The sequence below is a fragment of the Neomonachus schauinslandi genome, chromosome 1, assembly GCF_002201575.2.
Source record: "Neomonachus schauinslandi chromosome 1, ASM220157v2, whole genome shotgun sequence".
Lineage (NCBI taxonomy): Eukaryota > Metazoa > Chordata > Mammalia > Carnivora > Phocidae > Neomonachus > Neomonachus schauinslandi.
In genome coordinates, this window is record NC_058403.1 from 2,063,553 (window position 1) to 2,074,766 (window position 11,214).

Genomic DNA, 11,214 nt, shown 5'->3' on the forward strand with positions numbered 1-11,214 from the left:
GCACACCACACATAGTACACAGTGCACGCGGGCACACGCCACACACTACGTACGAGCTCATGCACACGCATGCACTCCACATATAGTACACAGAGTGCACGGGTATACGCCACACACGTACACATAATCACATGTGCACTCATGCGCACACACATGTACTCACCCTCTGGGGCTCAGATAGCTTGAGTTTTCTCCGCCTGCCTGAATCCTGACCCTGAGAGCAGCATCCTGGGCTCACCTGGCCCAGACCCCTCCCAGCACTGCCCCCTCAGGACAGCCCCCGCTGGGGCCTGGTGTCCCCCCTTCTCAGGACGTCTCCCCCACACTCACAGCAGAAAGGCTCCTCGCTGCCCGGCCCTGTCCCCCTTGCCTGGTTACCTCCAGGATGCTTTATGCAAATACAGGCAAATCTGGCGAGGCCCCGCTCTGCTCTGCAGCTGGCTTTCTCCGCTGAACAGTCCCCTCGGAAACCCCTCCGCTGCACACACACCTCCCTCGTTCGCTGCTTCAGCAGCAGTGTTCTGTGCAGTTTTACTTTGTATGGCCGCAAAAAACGTGTTCCGCCTGTTCCCCATTGATGGGTATTGGGGTTGTTGTAGTCTTGTAGGGGGACAAACAAGACCGCGATGCAGGGTGTGTGTGGGGACATCTGCGGGATGGATCCCAGGAGGGACATTGATGCGCCAAGTTCTGTCATCCTCACAGCCGTGCCCACCTGCCCAGCCTCCAGCCCCCCACAGGGCCCGCGGGGTGCACGCTTTCCCGTGCAGCCCAGCTGCGTTGGGGCCTGGGTCCCACTGTGTTTTCGGAACCTTCTGTTTTGCCATCTGACTGGGTTTGATGTGTACACGACACACTGTTGATTTCTGTGCATTTGTTGGCTCCTTGTTGAGTCACCTCGCCAATTACGGTAGTTTCCGGTAGATTCGATTAGACTTTCTGGGTATTTGAGCTGGTCCTCTGCAAAGAGCTGTCACCTTTTCTTCTAAGTTTGCTCCTGAGACACCCTGCTCTTGTCTCGCGGTGCAGGCGCCTGTCGGACAGTGTTGGATCGCGGCGTTGATGGGACAGCCCTGTCTGTGTTTGCCTGTCACAGAAATGTGTCCAAGGTTTCCCTACACAGCTGGCTCCCAGGTCGGGGTTGATGTATTTCACTATGCTAGGGAACTTTCCAGAAGTTTCCACTGATTTCCGTGTTTTCGAGTAATCTCATCAAGAGGAGTTGTTGGTTTCCATCAAACGTTCTTTTTTAAGTCTATGGAGATCGTTAGTTATTTTCCTCTTTAGATCTATGAAGAGGATATGATATGCTGATAGGGTTCCTAATAAGGAAGCAACCCCAGGATCTGGGGAAAAATCCACTCACTTGGATGCATGGTTCTTTTCATGTCTTTCTGAATTCTGGTGCACGACGTTTCCTTTGGGACATGCGCTGTGAGCAGCTCGAGACAACTGCTCTGTTCCGTGCAGGTGTCCACGTGGAACCTGCTTTATAAACCTACCTGAAAAATGGAATTCTCCCATGAAACTGTGTGGATAGGCTGTTGCGGCCATTGTGCTAAAATGGGGTAGCTCTGGGACGCCTGGGTGGCTCAGTCGGTTAGGCGTCTGCCTTTGGCTCAGGTCATGACCACAGAATCCTGGCATCGAGCCCCGCATCGGGCTCCATGCTCCGCGGGAAGCCTGCTTCTCCCTCTCCCTCTGCCTGCCTGCCTGCCTACTTGTAATCTCTCTGTCTCTCTCTCTGTGTCAAATAAATAAATAAATAAGTAATCTTTTAAAAAAATAAAATAAAGAAATAAAATGGGGTAACTCTTCTGCAGAAATGGCCTACTACGATTTTCCATCTTTTCTGAGATTGGTTTGGTAAGTTATGTTCTCCTAGAATACCATCCGTGAGTTACAGTTTTAAAAGTCATTTTCATGGCAGTAAGTGAAGTGTTCTCATGATTCTCCTGCTTTCTTCCACGTCTGTGGTGATTTTTTCCTCGTTAGGAAGTCTAATGCCACCACATAAATGCAACCAGAACTAGGTTTGTAACCTGCACTATTTATCAAAAAAAAAAAAAAAAAACCAACTTTGCATAAGTAATAGTGGGCCCAGCCAAAAAGTGCAGATTCCAAATGTGGGCGCCAGTTTCCAGCACACATAGAGGACAGCAAAAATACTGACTTTTGATCATTTTGCACATGCGTTTGGCAGGTGGCAAGTGGTCCCAAACCCAAAGAAGTCCAAAAAGGGAGCTTCCCACATTTTCTATAACAGCTCGCATCTTGCTGTGGACCTGCATTCCTGCTGCTGGTGGGGAAAACCTAGATGTGCCAAATGTAGGTACCATGTCTTTCAGCTCTGGCAGGTGACCCGTGTTCTGCACAAAAGATTTACAACCGCCGAGTGCAAGCTTCCAAAGGGAAAGAAAACTTTATTATAGAAACCCAATAGAAACAGAAGACGAAAGGAATCTACACGTAGATGAAGGTAATAGGGGGCAATAAATGAGAACAAGGCAAAGTTACATCAGATCAGGTGCTTACAACACCTGACCTTATCAGCTGGGGAAGCCCCGTGGAGACACCCAGGGTGGAGTCCCCACTGAGAGGCCTGGGCGGCTCAGCCTTCCTACAGCTGAGACTTCCCACTGACCATCCCCATAAGGGCCGTATTTATAGGGCCAGTGACGGGGTCTGAGGTTAAACATTGGGTCACCTACGTGCAGTTTGGAGTGAGCTGCATTTCCATGTTCTCATGTTTCTATATCGTCAAGGAGCCTGGGCTGTGTGTGTCTGCCTCCCCTCGGGGATTCCATCCTGGGGGGCCAGCCCAGCCTGGAGCAGGAGGGGATGTGAGACAAGATTCGTAGCCCTTGGCGTCCAGAACAGAAGGGCCAGTTCTGACCTGGAGGCCAAATCATATATTGTACATAACCAGGCTCCCGAGGTTATTCACGCAGCACGAGTCTCACAAACGCCATTCCTCAGCCTGCCTGTGCACGTCCCAGTGGTGGGTTCTGCGGGATAAATCACACAAACATCTGTCCATACGGCACATTCAGTTCTTGAGGTACCACGCATAATCCAACACCATATATACCTGCAAAGCACTTTTCACATATCCATAAGTCCAGCAGCACATTGTAAGTAACACAATGAGCAGAATTATAAGTCAGGCATCCCTTAAAAACCCTCCCCAGTGGGGTAACCAATCAAACCAGGGGAAGTACTGATTTGACCAATTTCATGTCTCAACGTTATTTATAAATTTATCCATTTTTTAAAATTATCAGTAATGTTAAAACAGCACGTTCGTGGAGATTCATTACATTTTAAGTGATGCTGCAACAGAAGGTAATCTACAGTAGCTCTATTTTGTAATAATGTTTCTCACGAAGCAGTTAATTCCTGATTCATGGTTGTGAGGGCATTCGCAGTATCCTTAACTATTTTAGAGGTTATGCAAGAGAGCTGTGTTATTTCATTCTGTTCACACATTATTAATCCAGGTATAGCTCAAATGCTGGCTGTGAGAGCAACATCAGCAGAAGGAGGTAACAGGGTTAGAGGATCATCACAATCAGCGGGCAAGGCGCGGTTCCTGTGAAGACTTTCAAGAGGATGCGACAGGCAGAAAGTTTCCCTATAGCACACGCACCTTGATGATGGTTAGGCAAATGGTTATACTGGAGGTTTGCACAAAGGCGATAACGAAGTGTCAACTGGGGAGTATATATGAGAGTTACGATTACAAGTAGAAGGAATTGTAGAGCAATTCACACATTTCAGTGAAAGGCATAGGTCCCTAATATGGGAAAGGGAGGAGCCACATCAATGTTAGCAATCGATAATGGAAGATTAGTACTATTGAGGTGTAAGAATTTACTTAAAGAAGTCCCTCTGCCAATGATATTTTGTCTTAATAGGTTTTGGGGACTATTTCCTTTGAGTACACAAAGAACTGAGGTTTAACACATTAGTTGCCAGGTGTACCCAGAAATTATTTTCTCTTAAAAGGACAGTAGGATTGTTATGCACTGTTACAAGTATTGAGTCTCGTTTAAAACTGACATCAGTGGGGGTCTGCTTTCTCCCTTTTATACATGTATATTCACCATCATCGGACAAGGTGACGGCTTGTAGCCCTATAGTGAAATTATAGTTATCTTGACGAGTTTGGTCAGTGAGGTTATGAAAACGTCCCACACAGTTTTGGGAATAAATCTCATATCTATTGTGATACCAGCTAAAGAACAGTTGGTCCAACAGAGCAGGCTCAGTGGTTGTCCTACTTCAACGGAGACAGCCCCGGGCTGAGTCTGCAGGATACGGGTGGGTTGTGTCCCCCTGGGAAAGCACAGAACCCACATTCGTATCTATGATTCGTGGAGGGAAACATACGTTAAGGGAACATGATGTAACTTCTCATCACCAGAATACATTACTATTACTGTAGCATCCCCTCCTTGAGCAATTACTTCAGCAGGAGTGGGAATACTGTCGGATGGCTTTATCACCCAAGGCTTTGCCCCCAGCTTCCAAGCATCTCTGGAGCCAAACCCCCATCTCCCCTTACAGGGACAGAGCCAGGCTGCAACAAGAGTAATTAGTGCAACAAGAGTAATTGTCCAATCCGATCATATTTTTGTATTGAGAGCATTTGCTTTCCAGAATTGAGTGAAATGACCTTTGTCTCTCCTTGATAATCAGGATCGATGACTCATCCTAATATTTGTATTCCTCTTATGCCAATCCTGACCGCTCCATGATTTATCCAAATGTTTTGGGGGGAGGGCAATGAATTCCTAGGCTGGTAGGCACAGCCACCTGACAACTGTAATTTATTTGTGCTTCTCTCATAGAACGTAGATCTAGTCCAGCAGACTCAGGGATGGCTCTGTAAGGTAATTTAGCATCTGAATTAATACTCCAGCATATTAATGTCGATAGGAATGGTTTTGTCACATTGCTTATTTGCAAATAAGGGGTTTTCATCTGACCTAGCAGAGTTTCATTTTGACTAGTAGGTCTCTTGCTTAGGACTTTTAAAGCCTCAGTTAAGTATAGCTTCCATTTTGGTAAAGAGCCATCCGCTAATTTTTTTAAGCAGTCCTTTTATCCATTCCACCAACCTAGCCATCTGAGGGTAATAGGGAATATGATAAATCCACTCCATATTATATGAGGCGACAAAAGCTTTCACTAACTTACCTGCAGAGTGGAAGCCTTTATCACTCTGGATCTGAATAATTACATCATAATATAATAGGATAGTCTCTAAGGTTTTATCGTATTCTGTTGGGTGGTGTGGGCAAAGGGAGAAACCATGAAGTACCCCGAACAAGTGTCCACTGCCCCACAAATGTATCAACAACCTTGGAAGCGGGGTACCAGCCCCACATAACCTACTTGCCAAATTTTGGGGGCGGAGTCTTCCCCACTGAATCTGTCTTTTGTACTGTTGTGGAATTTTCTACTTCTGCCAAATCTGACAAATTGGGCTTTTTTTTTTTTAAGATTTATTTATTTATTTATTTATTTGACAGACAGAGAGAGAGAGCATAAGTAGGGGGAGCAGCAGAGGGAGAGGGAGAAGAAGGATCCCCGCTGAGTAGGGATCCCGATGAGGGACTCGATCCCAGGACCCTGGGATCATGACCTGAGCCAAAAGGCAGCTGCTTAACCAGCTGAGCCACCCAGGTGCCCCCAAATTGGGCATTTTAATATGGTTTCTTTTATGGCTTCCTGAGTGATGGGTATCCCACGGTCCTGGACCCACCTGTGAATAGCCTGCTCTCCCAAATGTCCATTTTTCTCATGACCTCATTGCACCAGTTTGGTGTCAGTCCCAGGCTGTTACGTTCGCTGCGATTTGGGTGAGCGAGTCAGCTACTTCGTTGAGGTCCACTCTGTGGAGGTAGACACACTGTGAGCATCCGCGTGGAAAATGGTAATTTTAGTATGGCGGGCCCATTGCCAAATGTCTTCCCATGGGGAGTCTTCCCCACATCTCTTTACCGGCAATGGTCCTTGGGTGTTTTTTCCATCATGTCATCCATCCCGCTAGACCCTTAGCCGCTGACCATGAGTCAGTATATAGGTGACATTGTCCCTCTTGTTCTTGGCTTAAGACTGTGTAAACAGCAGAAAGCTCTGCATGTTGGCTACTCACCCCATCTCCCTGTGTTCGTAATGTCTTTTTAAGATGGGGGTTGTAAGCTACAGCCTTCCAGAGGTTAGCATTACTAATAACTTCTGCCTTTCGTCAGTAAACCAGGCATGCTGTGGTTCTTCGGGTAAATGATCATTTGGCTTCCTCCCCATCATAGAGGAATGGGCTGATGGGACATCAGTAGAACATATTGACTCATTGGAATTAGTAGCCACGTCATTAGCTTCTTCATGCGGGTGATATTCCTTTTATGCCAGGCTTAGCCTGATCTTGTCTATACCACTTCTGTTTCATTATACTAGCTTCCTGCGTATGTCTGATTTTATGAGTAGTCGGATTTCCTGGAATCCATACATACTGGGAATCTGAGGCCTCATTAATACATGATTTACAGTTATAAGCTCAGTACCAGCTGGTGTCCCGCAGCATGCCAATAATTGTTTTTTCAAATGAGGTATGAAAGGTACTGCCAGAAGGGAGCTTCCTAGCCCCAAATCCTAAAGGCACCCGCTTGCTGTCTTGTTTCTGCCATAAACTCCAATTAGCATTTTCCCCTTCCGCTGAGACCGGCAGCTCAACAGGCCCAGGTCTAACAGGCCATAAATCTAAAGCAGCTTGAACAGCCGGTTTCACTCGCTGAGAAGCCTGTTCCCCAGCAGCACCCCAATTAAACTGATGCTTCTTTCGAGTAACTTTATAGACACACTTTAATATCTGCCCCAGATGTGGGATATGGTTTCTCTAGAACCCAAACAATCGTATAAATTTCTGAGCTTCTTTTTTATTTTGTGGTGATCTAAAGTTTAAAATTTTTTGATTAGCTTTGGGTTAATTCTTTTTCTTTTATCCCAGACAATTCCTAGAAACTTAACAGACTCAATCCTTGTATTTTAGAGGAATTAATGTCCCATCCCTTTTGTTTCATTTAGTATCAACTCCAAGGCCTCCTGCACCTGTGACTCATGGTCTCCCTGGATTAAACTATCATCTGTGTAGTGAGGGATTAGAATTCCAATGGGCAACTTAATTGGTAGAACATTAGTAGATGTTCTACTAGGCGGTGGCAGATGGTGGGGCTTTGTACATACCCTCAAGGCAGCCGGGTAAATATAAACTGACGGCCTTGCCTCGTGGAGCAAATTGAGTCCAAGACTCGGGAGGAATAGGGATAGTAAAAAAGGCATTTGCCAAATCAGTCACTGCGTACCAGGGGCCGGCACGGGCTTGGATCTGTTCAGTGAAGGTAATTATGTCCGGCAGGACAGCGGTTAATGGAGGGGTAACTTTAATTCCTTATAATGTGTTATTGGCCACTCGCCGTCACTTTCTTTCACTGACCAAATAGGATTATTCCACTCAGGTGTACCAGTACACCTGCCTGGAGGGAACCAGGAACAGTGTCATTACCATCGTGTCCACTGGGAATACGGGATTGTTTTCTCTGCGCTACTGGAGATGCCTCGGAGTGGACAGGGGTCTACTAGCTTGCCTACGGTCATCGGTGTCCGTGTATGTGGAATGCACGTGTTCCAAATTGATACATACCGTCGATTAAAGCCAGTTTGAGACCCTTGAGACTATGGATGCCAGTTAGGTATTCAGGAACGGACGCTAGCGTTATGTCGTAATCTCTCTTCGGTAACTGCCCTGTTTTTAGAGGAAGTGTTGTCTGCATCCCTGGTGTTACTCCCACCCCACCCCACCCCCGGTCCAGTAATGCTAACTAATCATCCTCGGAACTTGTTGGGGTTTCCTTATATCAAAGGGGCCTCTGGCCCAGTGTCCACAAGGGCCTGAGCAATAGTGGTTGACCCATTTTTCCAAAATATAGTCATGGGCACATGGGGCCGTTCATCCTTTTGAGTGAATTTGACATCCTTGCTTGCTCTGGGGCTTGGCCTCCCCGAGGAGGTCTGAGCTGGGTGCCGGCAGCACCCAGACCATATAGGCACACTGGCCATGACCGTGGGCCTCTCCTGACCCTACTGGACGTAGGGCGTTGGGCGGGTCGGGTTAGAATCTCACTGACTTCCTGCTGAGGAAAATCCTCAATAGTGTCTTTCCTCACCCCTGCCTGGTGGTCCCCCGCTGCTCCAGGGGCTCCGTCTGAGAGACCGAGGCTGAACGGGGCGAGCTTGCCTCTCGTCCGCGCTCTAGTCAGTCCCTGTCTCGTCATCGTCCTAGACGTCGCCCAGCAGAAGCCAGAGCTGGGCGCACTTTCTCAGTAACCCCCTTCCCTCTCCTCTCTTTGCATTTATCTTCGGCCATCCGTATGGCCCTTTCTCCACCACATGCTGGTAAGTGTGGACTTGGTCAGAAAGAACATCAGTCTGAGATTGCAGCAGCGCCTTTTGAGATTGCAATCGGCTACTCCTTTTCCGATTTGAGTCTTTCCTCCTGACGCTTATCACGATGCTCCGCATCCCGCCTGTATGCTGTCAACATCCCCGCCATCCCCGCGAGCTAGCGAGGACACCTCACCTGTCCCAGCTACAGTCCGCCAGCATCCAGAAGATGTGGCCGCTCAGCTGACTTTGTTTACTTGCCTGTGGCTCACACAGATCCGCCCGCTTAGACCATTCCTTTGCAGCGAGCAAAACTGTAGGTCTTCCCACCTGAGAATATCAGCGTCAGGGTGGGGGTTCCCTCCTCGAAACAGAAAAGGCGTGTCCTGAACCCTGCCAACTATGCCAGATATGTTCTGCACAAGATTCACAACCACCGAGTGTCAGCTTCCAAAAGGAAAGAAAACTTTATTATAGAAACCCAATAGAAACAGAAGACGAAAGGAATCTACACGTAGATGAAAGTAATAGGGGGCAATAAATGGGAACAAGGCAAAGTTACATCAGATCAGGTGCTTACAACACCTGACCTTATCAGCTGGGGAAGCCCCGTGGAGACACCCAGGGTGGAGTCCCCACTGAGAGGCCTGGGCGGCTCAGCCTTCCTGCAGCTGAGACTTCCCACTGACCATCCCCATAAGGGCCGTATTTATAGGGCCAGTGACGGGGTCTGAGGTTAAACACTGGGTCACCTACGTGCAGTTTGGAGTGAGCTGCATTTCCACGTTCTCATGTTTCTATATTGTCAAGGAGCCTGGGCTGTGTGTGTCTGCCTCCCCTCGGGGATTCCATCCTGGGGGGCCAGCCCAGCCTGGAGCAGGAGGGGATGTGAGACAAGATTCGTAGCCCTTGGCGTCCAGAACAGAAGGGCCAGTTCTGACCTGGAGGCCAAATCATATATTGTACATAACCAGGCTCCCGAGGTTATTCACGCAGCACGAGTCTCACAAACGCCACTCCTCAGCCTGCCTGTGCACGTCCCGGTGGTGGGTTCTGCGGGATAAATCACACAAACATCTGTCCATACGGCACAAGCAGCCATCGGGTGTTTCTCCCAGCCAGGTGTCTGGATACAGGAAGAGGTTGGTGTGTCCACAGCAATTGGGCTCAGGAACAGTCCACATGGGACCCCTCCAGCCCCCTGAGTCCACGCGGGTGGAGTCAGCCTGTCTCCTGTTGGGTGTCAGGGACCAGGTGGCTTCTTGCCTCAGTTTCCATGGCCCCTCCCTTCCATGGCTCCCCCTCCCATCCATGGAAGGCCCGCCTCCCTCCTACCCCCTCCCCATCCTTTCGGGGCCTTCTAGGGAGACTCGGACTCCAGGATCCAGGCACCAGGCAGCCTCCTTGGCTCCCAAGGCCCCGGCCCTTCAGAAAACTCTCTGTCTGCCAGCAAAGCCTCTTATCTTCCCGAAGCAGAACAATCTTGGCTCAAAGACCAAGGACATCTTTATCCTTCAGGGGAATCCACCTCTGAGCTGGAGCGGGTGGGGAATCCTTGCACTTGTGACCTGTGGGAATGAAAAAATGGAAAATCTACTGGTTAAAAGTTTTACGATAAGATCTCAGGCTCTTTTCCTCCTAAGGTCATAAAGGAAGCAGATTTGACACATGAGCAAGGTTGCCCGAGACACACTCTGGGAAGGCCCGACGTGGTGCCCGCGGGACTGAGGCCTGCGGGCACTGTGGGGGGCAGGGGTCGTCACCCTGATCCCCAGCTGACGTTTCCACCCCACAGGCCGACCCGGTGACCATCCAGGACGTCTGTGGCCGGGCCGTCCAGAACGCCGTGCACGTGTGGAGCAACATCCCAGCTGTGAGAAGGTTCCCTGTGTGTTCCAGGGCCCATGGGAGCTGGGGTGGCGGTGGGGGGGGGGGGGGGCGGAAGCTGGCGCAGCATCAGGCTCGCCAAAGAAACGCAAGTTTGAGAACACAGAGCTATGCCCGGGTCAGGGGCGTGTCTGGTGGGCCTTTGGTCCCCCCCCAAAATTCTGGGCATGCTCAAGGTCAGAAGGCCTGCTCCCACTTTGGGGACCTCTCCCCAGCTTCGTGCACTAAGGCTGTCTGAGGTGCTTCCCGAGTCCTGAGAAGAAAGTCCACACTCCCAGACACATGTCACCTGGCCACCTGCACCCTGGAGCCCTACCCCCAGCCTCTTGGAGCTCCGCCCTGCCCTACACACCCCCACACCTGCACACACTCACACCCACCTGCTCACACTCATCCACACACCTACACCTGCCCACACATTCATGCCCATCTGCTCACAGACCCACACCTGCTCACACATATTCACATACCTGCTCGCACGTTCACACCCACCTGCTCACACTCATCCACACACCCACACCTGCTCACACATTCATGCCCATCTACTCACACATATTCACACACCTCACATTCATCCACACGCCTGCTCGCACTCAGACCACCTGCTCACACTCATTCACACACCCACACCTGCTCACACATATTCACACACCTGCTCATACACTCACACCCATCTGCTCACACTCACCCACACACCCACACCTGCTCACACATATTCACATACCTACTCACAATGCCCACTTGCTCACACTCATCCACACGCCTGCTCACACACCCATCTGCTCACTCATTCACACCCACACCTGTTCACACATTCACACCTATCTACTCACACACACCTGCTCATACACTGACATCCACCTGCTCACACACCTGCTC

The 11,214-nt window shown here is 49.5% G+C and overlaps 1 protein-coding gene across 1 annotated transcript in view; it reads left to right on the plus strand.

Annotated features, from left to right (window-relative positions):
- DNMT3L (DNA methyltransferase 3 like) overlaps window positions 1-11,214 on the plus strand; it is a 23,990-nt gene that overhangs the window by 10,469 nt on the left and 2,307 nt on the right. Inside the window, exon 11 of the mRNA XM_021679190.2 lies at window positions 10,244-10,329. Coding sequence (XP_021534865.1) covers window positions 10,244-10,329 — 86 coding nt within the window. The remainder of the gene's footprint in view (window positions 1-10,243; window positions 10,330-11,214) is intronic.